A 16,725-nucleotide genomic window follows, 5' to 3' on the forward strand; every position below is an offset into this window, starting at 1 on the left:
AAATGTTTCATTTTGTTGAGGTATGATTTATGTACTGAGCACACAGTGAGACTGATGTATGTAGGTGAGTTTTTCAGCTGAATAGCCAACATCTGAAGCTCAACTTGGCACTTTTCCCCTTCCATCAAGGTAGGCACATTTTGTGAAGAGAATGCACATCATGGTGGTATTTGGAATCCTATGGCTCTTTCAAGGTCTCTATCTTACATTAGAATGAGTTTCCAAATATTCCTACCTGTACAAATGATTGACTCGAGGGTTAACACCCAGGGAGTTCATCCAGTTTCTAAATGTCCGCTCTTCTCTCGTCTCACCTGGATGAAGGAAGACGGGTTATCTTTTGGGATTGAAGAAAACATGCCTTTTTTTATGACCAAAGTTTAACTAAAGAGGATGCAATAAAAACTGAAAGTAGAATGAAAGAAAGAAATAAAATAAACCCTATTGGATTTGGATGAGGGTTCTCATACAGTGTTAATTTTTCTTTTCCATTCCAATTCCACATGTATTTCTATAGCATCTATTAGTAGTGTGTGGAATCCTGTGTGGGGTAGCTGTTCAGTTGGCTCTCAAAGGCTTACCTTCTTGCTGGAAAAAACAGGACTTTTAGGCATCAAACAGAGATCATACAAGCTACAGAACTCACTTAGGAGATAGATATATCTGTTATTTGAGCTGAGACAGGGAAAAGAACAGTATAGACTGAATTTGGAGGGGGTGGAATTTGAACTTGCCCTTGGATAACTAGCAAAATCTGGATCAGAAAAAGGAAAGAGTAGAGGATTTCGGGAGATAGCAAGGGGTGGGAGTAGAAGACAGTATAAATATGCATACAAAGGGAGCAACAGGCAAGGTCTCTGTTAAGAACATCAGGAACTGGTTTGGTCAGGGGTCCGTATTGTGCAGTCCAATGAGGTAACCCTATCTGGAAGAAGGAGTCAGAATTGGAGATTTTATTTATTTATTTATTTATGTTTTTTGAGACAGAGTCTCACTGTCTCCCAGGCTGGAGTGCAGTGGTGCGATCTTGGCTCACTGCAAGCTCTGCCTCCTGGGTTCACGCCATTCTCCTGCCTCAGCCTCCCAAGTAGCTGGGACTACAGGCGCCCGCCACCACGCCCGGCTAATTTTTTGTATTTTTTTGGAGAGACAGGATTTCAATCTTTGGATACCAGGTAGCACATTTTAGTTGACATATTAGACAATGGCAGTCATTATGGCTTTGTAAAATTACTACAATACATTCTTGAGCAAGGCAGAGATATAATAAAATCAGTACTGGGATGTGCCTGGCAGCAGTGTGTAGAATCACTGAAAGGCGATATGCATTTGAATTAAACACAGCAGAGGGCAGAGTGTTTGACATTAGCATGTGGGATACACTCAAGCATTTGATAAATGGAGGCTCCAAGATCCATTAAAATAATTGGCGTATGAGGTGATGAGTTTGGAAGAGCAGAAAAGAAATGTAACAATTGAGAAAATGTTCCAAAGGAAGAATTATTAGTATTTGCTGATTTAGTGGATGTAGGGATGAAGGATAGGAAGATACAGTAGGATCCAAGGTCTTTAGTTTTCGTGACTAAAGAAAAAAAAACGGTATGATTAATGGAAATGGAGCATTTCTAAAAGAGGGCAAATGGGATGGGAGGTGGGCTGGAAAGGCAATGGTTGTGGGTGGGAGGGAAAACAATCAATTCCGTTTTGCATATGCTGCACCTCAAATGGTAGCCAAGGACCCAAACAGAAATATTCTAGAAGCAGTTGAAATGGGTGATTAGTGGGCTGGATATATAGATTTGGGAGTCAACAAAATGCACACAACCCCCTGACCATAATTCAGCAAATGACACAAATGCAGGAGTATGGAAGCACGATTATGCTGCATTTCTAGTGAGAGTAAAGTGCTGTGGAAAAGGATCAACTCAGACTTCAGATCTGAATCTCCTTGCTTGCATGACATTCATTTAATATTAATTGACCTTTTTGTCTCAATATTGGGACTAGTTCATGACTTTTTAAAAAAAATCAAGTAAACATCTCTGGCACCTCTAGCTGGTAGAATCTAATTAAAGCTATATACTTTTTGTTGAATCTTAGAGCATTAACCTGAAAAATACAACTGTTAGGGATTCTGCCTCAAAATTCTCTTCTGTACCTCCCATAAGAAACAAAACAAACCAAAACTCAGTAAGCATATCCCAGCGTACATTAAATATCATTTTTTGATAATGAATGGTGGCAGTTTCTTGCCTCTAGGAATCAACACAGTCTATTAAGTACATAAATTATCTTTTTGAAACTCCAGATTTATTTCATCTAATAATTAAATGTATTATCTTTCCTAAAACATTTAATTCTGATAATGGATGAAGTCTTTGTATAATGGACATGATATAATGGTATTTAATTACTCCTGCTTTGCTGAAATTGACTTGATGAATCTATTTATTCTCTTTGTTGCATACCAGAGAATTAATGGCCTGTTTGCACGTGCAAATAGTTTATATTTGCTTAGGAAGTGAGTTTGAATTGCCATTGAATTAGAATTGTGAGTGCCTTTCCCCATCTTAAGCAAGTAGTTTGCAGTTAGTTACCTTCAAGAGCCCCCCAGTCAATGTCCTGGTTCTCTGGTTTGTGCAGGGCAGGGTATCTGTTAAAGAGGTTGGCAATAAAAGCCAAGTTCAACTTGGGGTTCCCTCGGACAACATCTGTGGCTGTGACAAACTGGCGGCAGCCCAGCCTCTCCGCCTGCTGCAACATGCATTCTGCCCTCTGGATGTCATCCTTCTCCTGCAATGCAAAAGGATGTCTCAGGGCTGGGTCAAGACTCTCCATGCACAAAGCAGATTGCATAATGTGAAAAGAAATGGGAATCTCACTGAAACCATTAGTCTCAGGCAAACACTTAATAACAGCACATTGTTACCTACACGCACCTGCACCAAAATCAGAAAGGCACAAGTAAAAGGAATCTCAGAGGTTAAGTAATGAAGGTCTCTCATCTCCATTATCAAACTATTTCAGAGGAATGGTTGGTTGCCCTGTTTCAAAAGAGATGCAGTAGATTCCGAAAATTTATCATTTGAGTTTATCTTAATTATTTCCAACCATTAAGATTCCTTTTTATTTTTTTCTTCCACAGATGTCATGAGATTGTCTATCAAAAAATTTTATTTATATATTCCCATAACCAGTTCACAAAAGATATTTACACTTGCCAATAAGAGCATGTGATTAGCATAACCACCGTCTCCACATTGAGTTGGTATACTTGCAACCCAAACAAAATAAATTTTATCAGTTAACCTACATATTGTTATTGATAAATATATAATGTCAATTTTATTTTTGCAGACTTCAGATTTTGAACCACTCAATGTGCTCAAATAATTTTACAGAACCTCCAGCCATTTGTAAGTGACTCTTAAAACACTAAAATTTTGTTGAAATATGGCCCACTGTCCTTAAAGTATATGAAACCACCAATTTTCAGAAAACAAAACTTTAAATTAGGATTATTTCTCAATATGACACTTTACTAGGCCGGGCTCGGTGGTTCATGTCTGTAATCCCAGCACTTTGGGGGGCCGAGGCGGGCAGATCACGAGATCAGGAGATCGAGACCATCCTGGCTAACACGGTGAAACCCTGTCTCTACTAAAAATACAAAAAATTAGCCGGGCATGGTGGCAGGCGCCTATAGTCTCAGCTACTCATGCGGCTGAGCCAGGAGAATGGCAGAATGGCGTGAACCCGGGAGGCAGAGCTGGCAGTGAGCCAAGATCTTGCCACTGCACTCTAGCCTGGGTGACAGAGCGAGACTGTCTAAAAATAAAAAATTTTTAAAAATGACACTTTACTAGATAACACTACACATTATGCATTCTATGAGCTTCACTTCTCATTTACTTTGACTCTACTTCTCATTAGGAATCAGTTGACTTCAGTATGAACTCATTGGATTTAACTCCAATGATATTAAATGAGGCACACAAACAGGCAAAGTGACTTCTCAAGATCAATACTAAAGTGGCGGCAAAACAGAGGTTTCATCATAACATTCAGACCCATGTGGGGTTATAGAGTCTACTAAAAGATGAACGTACACAGAATTGCCTAGCATGCTGGATGGCGTTTAATTACTATTGGTTTCTTTCTTTAATGTTGTATTTCCAGATTCAGTTTTCATCAATTATTATCCCAAACTGCCCAGTTTTACAGTTTTAACAGGGCTTTAGGCAGAAATGCCCAGTCATGGAACTCCAGAGTCAGGGCCACACAGGGCAATGGAACTGCCAACGTGAAAGCAGCATCATGTTCTCCAAACACAACCGGGACCTGGCCTTACCCGCAGTCCTGACATGTCAATAACAACAGCAGGAATGCCTTCTTCATCTCCTTTTGGAGCCACCTGCTCAAGCAGGTGGTAATAAGCTTTTGAGTCCTGTGAGAAATTAAGAAATTCCAATTTCAAAATAGCACAGCTAATTACATACTTAGCACAACAATGATTTCCCAAAAGTAAACATTTTATTTCATATTCAGCTATCATTCAAGAATGTAACTTAATTAACAAAGCTAGAAACATTCACTAATTTGAATGTTCTATGTGTCTCTTTACATATCACATTTGTTTTTCTTTTTAAAAGGAGTGTAACAATAAAATAGACAAGATATGTGCAAAAGTCACCCTAAAGAAGTGGATATTATTCTGTTGTCTTTAGGGGAGAAAAACAACTTATTTACATGTATTAAATTGTATACAGGAAAATATATATATACCTTTATATTGCTGTAGAAGTCAGTCAGCTAAGGTTTAATTAAAAAAAAAGTGACAGAAAAAGGAAGCAGAAGTTTAAAGCAGAGTTTAAAAATACATTTAAATGAACAATCAGCAAGAGAAAAACAAAGATGTCAAAGACAGAAGACTGAAGCATTAACAAGCAATCTTTATGTAAAAGGAGAAATATTAAGATAAGTGCATTTCATGTTTATCTAGAAGCTAGAAAAATGGTTCAATTTAGTTATAGCAGATTAGATACAGGTATTAAATTCTCAAGTTTTCTTAGATTCTGAAAATATGGTTATTGGCAAAAAGAATTCTCAGAATTATAGTCTTAAAATACAAATTTATTTTTAATCAATGAAAGCATACAGATTTTCAGGTAGTTTATTTAAATCATTTAATAATATCTCAATTTCTCTTAAACATTGAAAAATCAGCTGCTTTTTTTTTTTTTTTCTACAACTGGTTAGGGTAGGAAAGGCATGGGCAGAGGAGAGGTATGCTCCCCACTTTTGGTATCAGAAAGATGAGAACCAGAGTGTGAGCCATTGATGTTGCACCTGGGAAAACTGATCTTCATCTCTCTTCTTTCTACCCTCCCTTCTCTGACCTTTCACTGTAGCTCTTTTGAAGTCAGTGACAGTCACATACAGGTGGTAGGCACCAATACCATCTGCTTACCCCGGGTTACGTCTTTTTATTTTGGCTAAGAGTAACCTCATTTCACCTGACTCTTATGAGCCTTTCTCACTCGCTCTAGCCTGGGTGTTCTCACCTTTGCCAATTCTACATGATTTAAAGACATCACCCAAGGTTGCTGGCTACTCAGCCATACACATGACAGTGCGGTCAGTCGCCGTGCAGCTGCTGCCAGAGAACAGGCACAACACTGCATAAGTAAGTGCTCATCTGGCCAGTTCCCATCTCATACAGACACTTCCCAAAGCACAAAACGGTTGTTCTAGAGAACACAGCCATTTAATGATAGGAAATTAAGTAAATTTACAGCTGAGATCAGACAGCCTCATTTTGGCTGAAATGTTTTACAACTGTAGAGCTTAACTGTTGACCACCAAGGGAGATCATGATAGCCAGCTCCTGTTAAACCCCAGTTTGGTTGGTGGTGCTAGAAAAATGTTAATAACCCACGAAAGATGCATAGTTAGAAAGACGGATTTAGCTTAGATCCTAAGAAATGGGGGCTTTCCATCTAGAAGCTTGACTCTGACTGGCATGGTGCCTGACACACCCTGAGTTCTAAATGCCACTGAATGCACGTCGTGCGGCAGTGGGAAACTGTTACTCAGAGAATTACAAGCCTAGGTGTACTCCTGTTGAGTCATGTGAACTTTCCTCTGACTCTTCCTCTATGGGGAAAAGTTATTTAACTTTTGAGAAAGTGGAGACTGAAGTATTTTCCTGGTGTTGCATCCCAGCATCTCCTCTCTTTCCTTCTAGGGACCGCTTTCCACTCCTTTCTACTCCTTAACCACTTTCTATCTTCATCCATCTGTCATCATGGCCAAGAGCTGTGTTCTTTCACCTTGACATGGAACTTTTCATATACTTGAAAACCACAGTGTATTCCTGCCTCAGCCTTTCCCCTATGGACCTCTTTGTCTCTTTATCTGTAAAATGAGAGGATGATAACCCTTATCTCATGGGGTTGTTGTAAGGATTCAGTAAGAGAATACACATATAAATCAGTTGGAACAGTGCCTGGCATGTTGCAGACACCATGTTTGCTATTATTAGTGTAACTAGAAGAGTCATCTTCATTTAATTTTTTAAAATGAATTCCCATCTGCTGCTCCCATTTATGAAACCAGAGACATTACAGACCTACATATATTCCCTTTACTTGGACAGCAGACTGTTCTCTTGCTCTTCCTCTAGCTCACCTTTGTCCCTCTACTTTCTAATATGGAAACTCCAATTGAGACGCTGCACTAGGACTCCGGGCAGATCTGTGTGTGGCCCAGGACTAGAGCAGCAGATGGGCCCTTAAGGACAGTGAGCACCTCCAAAACCGCACCAGACTAACCCTGGAGCTTCTGAAGAGACGAAGCCCCAAATCTTTGTCTTTATTAATGCCCGAATTCCCCTTCACTGCTGCAAAGAGTCATGTTCAAACAACGCTCCTCCTACCTTGATGTCAGTACTGAAGTTGCCAATTTTGTTGCAGCCTGCATTTTCCAGGTGGTAATTAGCCCACCTCAGCAACAGCTCTTCAGGGGAGAGTTTCATCAAATCTTCCAGGCTCTCACCTTCTCTCAAAAGAGCAATCAGAGCTAAAGAAGCACAAAAAAACAAAGAAAAATAAATGCAGTGATGTTGGGGGAGGGAGGGCTTGGTTATAGCTTTCTTTTTTTTTTTTTTTTTTGTGATGGAGTCTTGCTCTGTTGCCCAGGCTGGAGTGCAGTGGTGTGATCTCGGCTCACTGCAAGTTCTGCCTCCCAGGTTCACGCCATTCTCCTGCCTCAGCCTGCAGAGTAGCTGGGACTACAGGCACCTGCCACCACGCCCAGCTAATTTTTTGTATTTTTAGTAGAGACAGGGTTTCACTGTGTTAGCCAGGATGGTCTCGATCTCCTGACCTCATGATCCGCCCACCTCGGCCTCCCAAACTGCTGGGATTACAGGCATGAGCCACTGCTCCCAGCTTAGCTTGGTTGTAACTTTCATTGAGCTCTGCTAAAAAGCTAAAGATAGCAACGTTACCTCTTTGGGGTAAAGGTTCTTGTAGCCTTTCCCAAGGATTAAATATTTTATTATTATTCCCTTAAAAGAGGTGTAAGCTATTGTGAGCTTATTTATTGTCCCCATTTTTCAGATGGAGAAAACAAGGCACAGTGAATCTCAATGCTATGTTTAAGAACATTTGGGCAGAGCCATAAAAGTAACCAAGGCTATGGCTCGGATGTTTTGCTGGGTCTGTCAAACCACATTCCACAATATTACAACACTTTGGCTTTTAAGAGATCAATTTTGTAATAATAACAATGTTCTCTTGTCTATTCCCATAGGTGTTTTATATTTCAAGTGCTTACCTGCCTAATTATAGCAACTCTCTAATGTAATCAACTCTCCTCTATGTTTTCCCAGACAAGTAAATATTTTTTGCTTAGCTAGAAGGTTTAAATTTAGCTGAGGTCATTATTTGAAGATCAATATTCTTTCTCAGAGGTTCTAAGATCCCTATTTCCTCTCCCCCGCCTTCTTTATATTATTTTTAATACACTGGTTTTTAAATAATATTTTAGGATTCTTCATTGGTTATTGTGATTTGGACATGCAAATAAAAAGTATGTGTAACTAAAGACTAGAACTTGGCTACAGATTTCATATTGGTAGGATTCCTACCTGAAAACTAAAAGATAACATTGTGTTTTGTATGATACTTACCAAGGTTGGCTACCTCTGTCTAAGCCATGGGGCTGTCACTGTTTAAACACAGATAAGATGCTGAGAGAAGACACAATAAGATTGACAGCTACATATTTAGTTGAGAACTCTGAAACCCTAAATGGAATTTTCTACAGTCTTTAAAAATTTTTTATTCTATCCTGTATAGATTTAAGGTGTATAACGTGATGTTTTGGTATACTTATCTTGGTAGACACATACATAGTAAGGTGGTTACTGTTGGTCAAGGAAATTAACATACCCACATCTCATATCGTTTCCTTCCTTCCTTCCTTCCTTCCTTCCTTCCTTCCTTCCTTCCTTCCTTCCTTCCTTCCTTCCTTCCTTCCTTCTTTCCTTCGTTTATTCCTTCCTTCCTTCCTTCCCTCCCTCCCTCCCTTCCTCCCTCCCTTCCCTTTCTTTTTTTTTTTTTGTAGGAAGAGTACCTGAAATCTACTTTCTTGGCAAATTACCAGTATACAGCACAATATTATTAACTATAGCCCTCACGCTGTTTAGATTTCTACTTATTCATCCCATATAATTGCAACCTTGAACCCTTTGACCTATACCTTCCTCTATAGTTTTGATAAGAAATAGACCAAGTTCCTCCTAATCTGGTACCATCGCTATAGCATATGAATGTGAGTTGCTTGCTTCACAAAATGCAAGTTAAAAGTCCTCTTATTTGTTACAAAGTATCTAAAGGCAAAGTGAGCTCTGAAGAAACCTCTTGAGGTTACAGTGCCAAATATTCAAGACTGAGCCCTATGCTCCAAACAAGCATTATTGTTAGTCTGTGGTCTTAAAAAGCTTTTGCTCTATCATTAACAAATGTCTGGTCTGTGTGTCTAGAATCTGTTACATGAACACCACGGAATCAATATAACCGTGTAGTTTTCAAAACTTGAGAATTTCTGACATCTTCCTCCTACAGTCCCCAACGCATAAGTTATTAGAAAGCTGTGTCATGACCTTTGGGACTTGCTCTTACCTTCATTTCTGCTGAGTTCGATGTCAGCAAATAACCCAATCTTGATGACTTGCCACAGAAGTCCCAGGACCAGATAAGGCTTCCCCTCCTTCAGGTCCTCAGCCCCTATGTTGACCACATGGCACCCAATGGCTGAGGCAGAGTTCAGAGCCAAGTTCAGATTTTCCTGAGGGAGAAAAAGTATGCAAGTTTTTGTTCTATTACTTTGTAGATGTCAAACAATACTGATGGCAACAGCAACAATGTTTTCCTTCTGTGAAGGTCACAGGTTTAGAGTCATGGTCTTCACTCATTTTAACATTGAGAAAAAAACAATGACTCATAACCAGAAGAAAAAATCCAGTAACCCAGACACCGAGCTCCTGCAGTGGTCCATTCAATCAAACCAGCACTGTAACTCGAAGGCCCGTTCTGGTTGGCGTGAGACTAATGAGGCCTATATTTTTCCATCTTGCTCTGCGATGAAGCTGACACACACAACATCTCTACCGGCCAACAATAAAGGGGCACCTTTGAGGAAGTCATTGTCCTGTCACTGGCCATCATGAACAAGATGATTGTTGATGTAAATCAAGATCATAAAAGAGAGTAGCAGAAGAGGTTTTTGACTTGCAGATTGGGTGTTAAGAAAATGAAAAAGGCCGGGCACGGTGGCTCATACCTGTAATCCCAGCACTTTGAGAGGTCAAGGCGGGTGGATCAACTAAGGTCAGTAGTTTGAGACCAGTCTGACCAACATGGTGAAACCCCATTTCTACTAAAAATACAAAAATCAGCTGGGTGTGGTGGCGGGTGCCTATAATTCCAGCTACTCAGGAGGCTGAGGCAGGAGAATCTCTTGAACCCGGGAGGCAGAAGTTGCAGTGAGCCGAGATCGCGCCATTGCACTCCAGCCTGGGCGACAAGAGTGAAACTCTATCTCAAAAAAAAAAAAAAAAAGAAAAAAGAAAATGAAAATGAAAAATAGATACAATTAAAATTCCTGGAAAAGATGGAGTGGTTTTTACTAGGTCGATTTGTTGAGTATCCGTAATAACGAGGGAACCCGAGTATACACACACACACTCATAGAGTCTATGTTCTTATGAGTAACAACAATGCAGGTAATGTAACTCACATATAGTCGGGACAGAGTCAAGGAAGTTTTCAGTCCAGACTCTCTATGTACTATTCTTGGGTTTAAAAAGGAAGAGATATCAGTGTCAGAGATGTATAGAAATTGTTTTAATTGACAAATTAAAAACAAAGCAAAGGCTACCAGTGAATTAGGAAAATAAGTATCGGAAGAAAAGTGGGTCCTTGTTCTAGTGCTCAAATGATGAGTGAAAAATACTGTTTCTATATATGGTCAAGATTATGAGTAAATTTAACATTAAATGCATTCATACGTGTTTAATCATTGTTCTCAATTTGGTTCATTTCCATTTTTAAAGTACACAAGGTTGCTTAAATCCACACAGGAGATAATGTATTGTTGATGATTTAAGAAGTTAGATATGGTTTCTTAGCAAGAGAATTACAATAATGTTAAAATATTGGAACACTACACAGAAATACACTTACTGCTGGTTACTATTCCAGTTAATCAACAAATTGATGGAATAAAAGCAAGTTATATCTATTATACTCGTGGCTGTGGCCAATATTGCTATGAAGGCTGCCAGAGTACTTCCCATTTTTCACCCCTTGCTTCTTAGAAAGGCTTATGTTTTCAGCTGAAATGCTATTTATTTGGCATCAAATCAAAGATAAATTGCTAAGAAAAGCTTGAGTTAAAACTTTAGCCAAAGTGAATTTTATTCCTAAGTGGCCAAAACAAAACATACAAAGCCCCAGCTGCTACCACTCCACCAGTCTCCCTTCCTTGCTTCTCAGAAATGTATCCCTTTATCCCTGAAGTATGACTAGTCACCAGCCCAAAGCCCAGGTTTTGCAAATGATGTCTTAGCCCCTGAAAAAGGCTGACTCAGCAGTTATGATGCTCATTGATGCCAAACAAATCCTGTATTACGGTAATGGTGGGAAGACATACCTGAATGGTGAAAGGGGTGAGCTTCTTTTTGTTGATTGTTCTTTCATCAATTGTGTCTGGCACTGACAGATTGATCATTTTACTGAAAGAGAAACACTTAAATTAAAGAAAGCTGTCTTCTGAATAACAGAGCCCAGTAATATTGAATTTAAATTCTAGCAAGACCATAATCAAAGAAGACAGCAACAGACTCTGTGATGTTTAGACATAAAATCAGTTATGCCATTTGACTAGACTCAAACTATCTGCGGGAAAGGTGAATACTACTGAAGCCATATTAATATATTGAGGTTGGAAATGAGGACCCCGCTTCATTCTCTCACCTAAACAGCTGCAAAATTATCCTGATTTTCTTAGCACATTAGGAAATTCTGGGTGGATAACCAAAGTAATTCTACCATAAATACTTTATTTTCTTAGCCATGAAAATTGTCCACATTATATAAAAGACTATCTATAAAATTCTGAGCTTATATAATACCTACATTTCTATTTGACACCAGACCAAACTTTATATCTTCAGTTAATCATGTTATAACATTTTTATATTCTTCTCAGTGCCCTAGGCTGACTACCAATGAGTCACAGGGGTCTTAGAAGGTAAAACTAGGAGATTGAGGGAAGACCATGGGGGGCCTTGGATAGCAACCTAAAAACTAGAATTTTCATTTTTTAAAAATAGCAATTGAACCTTTTAAAAATGAATTATCAGGACAAACTCTGATAAATAAAATATCAAAAGTAGAATTGCTCTGGTCAGAGCAGAGGAGAAAGTTCAATGTCTTGCCCACCCATTGTTTCCTTTAAGTCCTGAGTCTCCCACATATTGAGCACCTCAAGTCATCTTACTTACAGCATGGCCTGTGAAGACAGAGAACCTGCTGAAGCAAGAGCTACAGAGGGATTTTCAAAGACGTCATGCTGCACTGACCAGCACCGTATTTAGAGGCCTCCTGTGGATAGGATGCATTCCCCCTTTTCCAGGTGTCCTCAATGTTTGAGTTGTGGATTTCTGTGCCCCACTCAAAGGTTTTTTTGCTTAAGGACCACAGTTTAAGGACTCCTTCCATCATCCTGCTGCTGTTATCAATTCTATCTGCTTTCATGGTGAGCCATGCTCAGATGAAGCAAGCAGCATATATTCCAAAAATATATAACCAGGAAAATTGTCCTCATTATATAAAAGACTATCTATGTACTTCTGAGCTTGTATAATGTCAACATTTCTATTTGATGCCTGATCCACCTTTATACTTTTAACTTGTCATCAGATAAACTTTTTAATGTCCTTCTATAGTCATTATTTAATCAGTACTTTACAAATTTCCCCCACTTAATTATCTAATACATTGATTAGACATCTAATGCTTTTGGCTTGGTGTTACTATACCTTCCATGTTTATCTCTATAATGTGTATCCCTCCCCTCCACTCAAGCAGTAGCAATTTTACATTTCTCATTATAAATTGTTTTTGAATTTCGTTTGCCATCCTGGACCTGGCCAAGTGAAAGTGTAGAAAAGCCTTCTAGGTGCAGCTGAGCACCAAACAACGTTGGCCTAGGATAAATACAATTAATTGTTGATGGTCTAGAAAATGGGCAACTCTTTGGCAGCCAAGAAAGAAGTATTATTTACCAAAGGACAATGCCATCTCCAACAGCATTAAAGAGATCATTCGTGTTTGGATTCATCGGGATGACATGCCGACAGTCAGGATCATTTTCCAGGGCTTTGTTTATCCAGTTGACAAAGGCATACTTTTCTTCCTCTGCAAGTAAATGATTAAACTGGCTCATTTGCAAAGTGAAACTCTATTATACACAAAATTATGATGTGGATCTTAAATTCTCATTCCCAGCATAAAGATGTGAGTTTATTCAGTCCATTATCTTATCATCTCATATTTATTAACATTTAAAAATCTCAGAGCACTTGGGAAATAGGCATTCAGTCTATGTTTACTCCAAGTCATAAAACATAAAGCAAACAGATTTAAAAACTCTCTATTCCTTTTTTTTTTGAGATGAAGTCTCGCACTGTTGCCCATACTGGAGTGCAGTGGCGCGAGCTCAGCTCATTGCAAGCTCCACTTCCCGGGTTCACGCTATTCTCCTACCTCAGCTTCCTCAGTAGCTGGGACTACAGGTGCCCGCCACAATGCCCGGCTAATTTTTTGTATTTTTAGTAGAGACGGGGTTTCACCGTATTAGCCAGGACAGTCTTGATCTCCTGACCTCGTGATCCACCCACCTCAGCCTCCCAAAGTGCTGGGATTGCAGGCCGCACCGGCCAAAACTATCTCTCTATTTCTATATATATGCATAATCCAGATATATATTTATATTTAGAAGCAAATATATACATATGTTTATTTTCTATATATAAATACATAAATAATAAAAAATATTTTATTTATATGTGTGTATATATATGTATACATGCACATATAAATACAAATGTGATCTAATTCTTACAGGACAAAACTCAGGATTCCTCTTTTTGCTCTGCTGGTTTAAATGCTGGATCACTGTGGACAATCCTCATTGTATTTCTGAGTTTCTTGATACAATTATAATTAAATTGCTATAAAACAAAACCATTTGGATGTACTCTTTTTTTCCTATCAGTAAAGCTGCTAGAAAGTGATTTATGGATGTTTTAATAAAAGCTCAAGTTATGTCTTCATAGCCTAGCACTGTGTTTCCCAAACTGTCTTTGAAAACAGTGGTGTCCCTCAGAGAAATCTTGAGTCATAAAAGTTCGGGAAACACTGTGTAGTGTGTCTCTGCCTTATGCACCTTTGCCCCAGCAAAGGTTCTGAAAATTCCTGTATTTAAAAACAAAAGGCCAAACATTCTCTTAGCAACTATAGATGGTATTTAATTATGAACTTATCTTTTTTCTTTTTTTTTTTTTTTTTTGAGACAGAGTCTTGCTCTGTCGCCAGGCCGGAGTGCAATGGTGCAATCTTGGCTCACTGCAACCTCTGCCTCCCAGGCTCAAGCGATTCTCCTGCCTCAGCTTCCCGAGTAGCTGGGATTACAGGCATATGCCACCGCACCCAGTAAAGGCGGGGTTTCACCGTGCTGCCTAGGCTAGTCTTCAACTCCTGACCTCAGGTGATCCACCCGCCTTGGCCTCCCAAAGTGCTGGGATTACAGGTGTGAGTCACCGCGCCCGGCCTCATGAGCTTATCTTTAAGATCAACTAGCGTTTTGAAGAACTCAGTTTTGGAAATGTTGCAATAACTATACTGTTTGGCCTGTTGGAAGTTTCCATTACGGCTGTCGGATGGCAGCCTTCAGAATAAATATACACATTTATTCCAAATCAATGAAAACATAATTTTTTGATCACTTAGCAGGTGTTAAAAATTATCATGAAGTTTAAAGATAGAAGCTTGAGTAGCTAATTTTGTCCATAAGATTTAGAAAGGAATTTGGGCAGCCTTTAATGATTGTTTAAATGCTGATCAAATCATTTTGTATTGGACCCTACCCAGAGCTAGGACTGCTCCCGTATTATGTACCTGGAACTGACCCACTTAGTCACAAGAAGATCGGGAGTCATCCATAAAGTTGTGTTTGCTTCTGTCTTTGTTTACATCCCTTAGGTTTGAATATGAAGTTTAGAATCTGTAATCCTGAAATCCTGCTCCCACCCAGGAGGTAAGCCTACCTGAATAGGAGTGTTGGGTGCCAACACTAGACTGCTCTGAAGTACCACCGATCGCACAAATCCCTTCCTTCTTATTGATTGCTTTTCTAAAGGTCTTGGCAACATCTGTGCTTTTTAGGCCATGGAAAATCTGCAAAAATATAACGTATCTTTAGAAACTCAAGCAGTGATCAAGAAAATCACAAAGGAAAGAATATGTAATGTTGAAGCAAGGAGGGAAGGAATGTCTTTCTGGATATTTTTAAAAATGGAATTCCAGTTCCAAGAGTTTCAAATGTGTCTCCTGATATTCTACATGGTACTCACCTTGATAAACTCATCAAAGCTGATCCTTCCATCTTGGTCCAGATCACCTGTAGCCATCAGGTTTTCTGTAATTTCTCTTACTCTGTACCCAGGCAAAGGCAAGCAAGCAGCCTTGAACAAGTCATTCAACTCATTGAAGCTGATGTATCCATTGCCATCAGTATCTGTAATGTACACAATACACTGAAGCTGCAGGACAATTCAGGCAACAACTTTGAGAGAGAGGTGAGGGAAGACTAGATGGAAGGTGAAGGGATGAGAGAGGCTATCATTCAGGCATTGAGGCATGATCCCATGGAAGAGTCAGAATCTCACAAGACGCCTGTTACTATTGAATAGGGGCACTGGCATTACTTTCAACATCCACAGTAAAAGAGTCATCTATAAGGTACCTCTGTTTCCACAAAGAACTCTTATAGAAACTCTTAAGGAAACCACAGGTTTAGTGCTAAAGAGCAAGAAAAAGTATGTGATGGTATTAAAATCAAGGAAACAGCAAAAAAGACAAGATATAAAAGATGAGACTTAGGAACCATTTCTAGGAACAAACTATGTAAGAGTAGAGTCCAAATTCCATGTTTTCATAGAGAAAGTAATTTTCTTGAAGCACGTCTTTCAAAAATAAGTTCTCCCAGCTCCTCTAAACGAACACTACTGGTTTCTTGTCACCTCTGTAATTTTGTTCATGTTCCCATTTCATTGAATCTACCCTGAAGCTACTCAGTGAAGAAGAGAATGATGCAATTTGGGGTACCAGGTCTACTCACCAACTTTGGCAAAAGCTTCTCTGAGCTCCATCATTTCCTCATCGGACACTGATCCTCTGGCCATTTTTTATTGCTTTAGGTAACAGATCTGGAGAGAAGAAGAACGTAAGGGATAACTTTTGTGCATCTGAATTTTTAAAATACCACATTAAGAAGCAATTCCCATTTATTACATGAAGAAATATTCTTCTGCATCCCCCATGATTTAGAACTATCTTTCCAAAATGTAAGTCAGAAATACGCTTTTTCTCAATCCTCCATGTGGTGGTCTCCAAGGATGGCTCTCAACAATTTCTTCCCTCCCAGTCTATACAGACTGCTCCTCACATTAAGAGGTGGAGCTTATTTCCCTCCCCTAGAATCTGGGCTGGTTTTTTAACTGCTTTGACCATTACAGGGTGGTAAAATGATGTCTGAGGCTGGAAACTTCTGCCTCCTTCTTTTTAGAATGCTTATTCTCAAGAAGCTCCCCCTTGGTACCCAATTGCCATGACATGAGCCATTCAAGCCACATAAAGAAACCAATGAAGGAGAACTGGGTGCTCTGGTTAACAACCCTGCTGAGATCCCATTTGACAGCCAGCATCAATGCCAGCAACCTGAGAGGACCATTTTGCGCTTTCTGGCCCATTTGAGCTCCTAGATGACCACATTCCCAGCCAACATCACATTAAGCAGAATCGCCCAGCTGTGCTCAGTCAGCCAAAAGAACAGAGACGACAAAACGAGTGATGTCTGAAATCACTACGTTTT

The 16,725-nt window shown here is 39.4% G+C and overlaps 1 protein-coding gene across 4 annotated transcripts in view; it reads right to left on the reverse strand.

The window, feature by feature from the left end:
• The window catches only part of LCP1 (lymphocyte cytosolic protein 1), a 56,658-nt gene that overhangs the window by 18,688 nt on the left and 21,245 nt on the right, over positions 1 to 16,725 (reverse strand). For all 4 annotated transcript variants that reach the window (XM_065533222.2, XM_005585798.4, XM_045376938.2 and 1 more), the window contains exons 2-11: positions 15,973 to 16,060; positions 15,206 to 15,369; positions 14,900 to 15,029; positions 12,857 to 12,989; positions 11,221 to 11,302; positions 9,189 to 9,354; positions 6,938 to 7,080; positions 4,352 to 4,447; positions 2,598 to 2,793; positions 236 to 314 (exon numbers count right to left, since the gene is read on the reverse strand). In XM_065533222.2, coding sequence (XP_065389294.1) covers positions 236 to 314; positions 2,598 to 2,793; positions 4,352 to 4,447; positions 6,938 to 7,080; positions 9,189 to 9,354; positions 11,221 to 11,302; positions 12,857 to 12,989; positions 14,900 to 15,029; positions 15,206 to 15,369; positions 15,973 to 16,036 — 1,253 coding nt within the window. In that variant the 5' untranslated portion in view covers positions 16,037 to 16,060. The remainder of the gene's footprint in view (positions 1 to 235; positions 315 to 2,597; positions 2,794 to 4,351; positions 4,448 to 6,937; positions 7,081 to 9,188; positions 9,355 to 11,220; positions 11,303 to 12,856; positions 12,990 to 14,899; positions 15,030 to 15,205; positions 15,370 to 15,972; positions 16,061 to 16,725) is intronic.

The sequence above is a fragment of the Macaca fascicularis genome, chromosome 17, assembly GCF_037993035.2.
Source record: "Macaca fascicularis isolate 582-1 chromosome 17, T2T-MFA8v1.1".
Classification (NCBI taxonomy): Eukaryota; Metazoa; Chordata; class Mammalia; order Primates; family Cercopithecidae; genus Macaca; species Macaca fascicularis.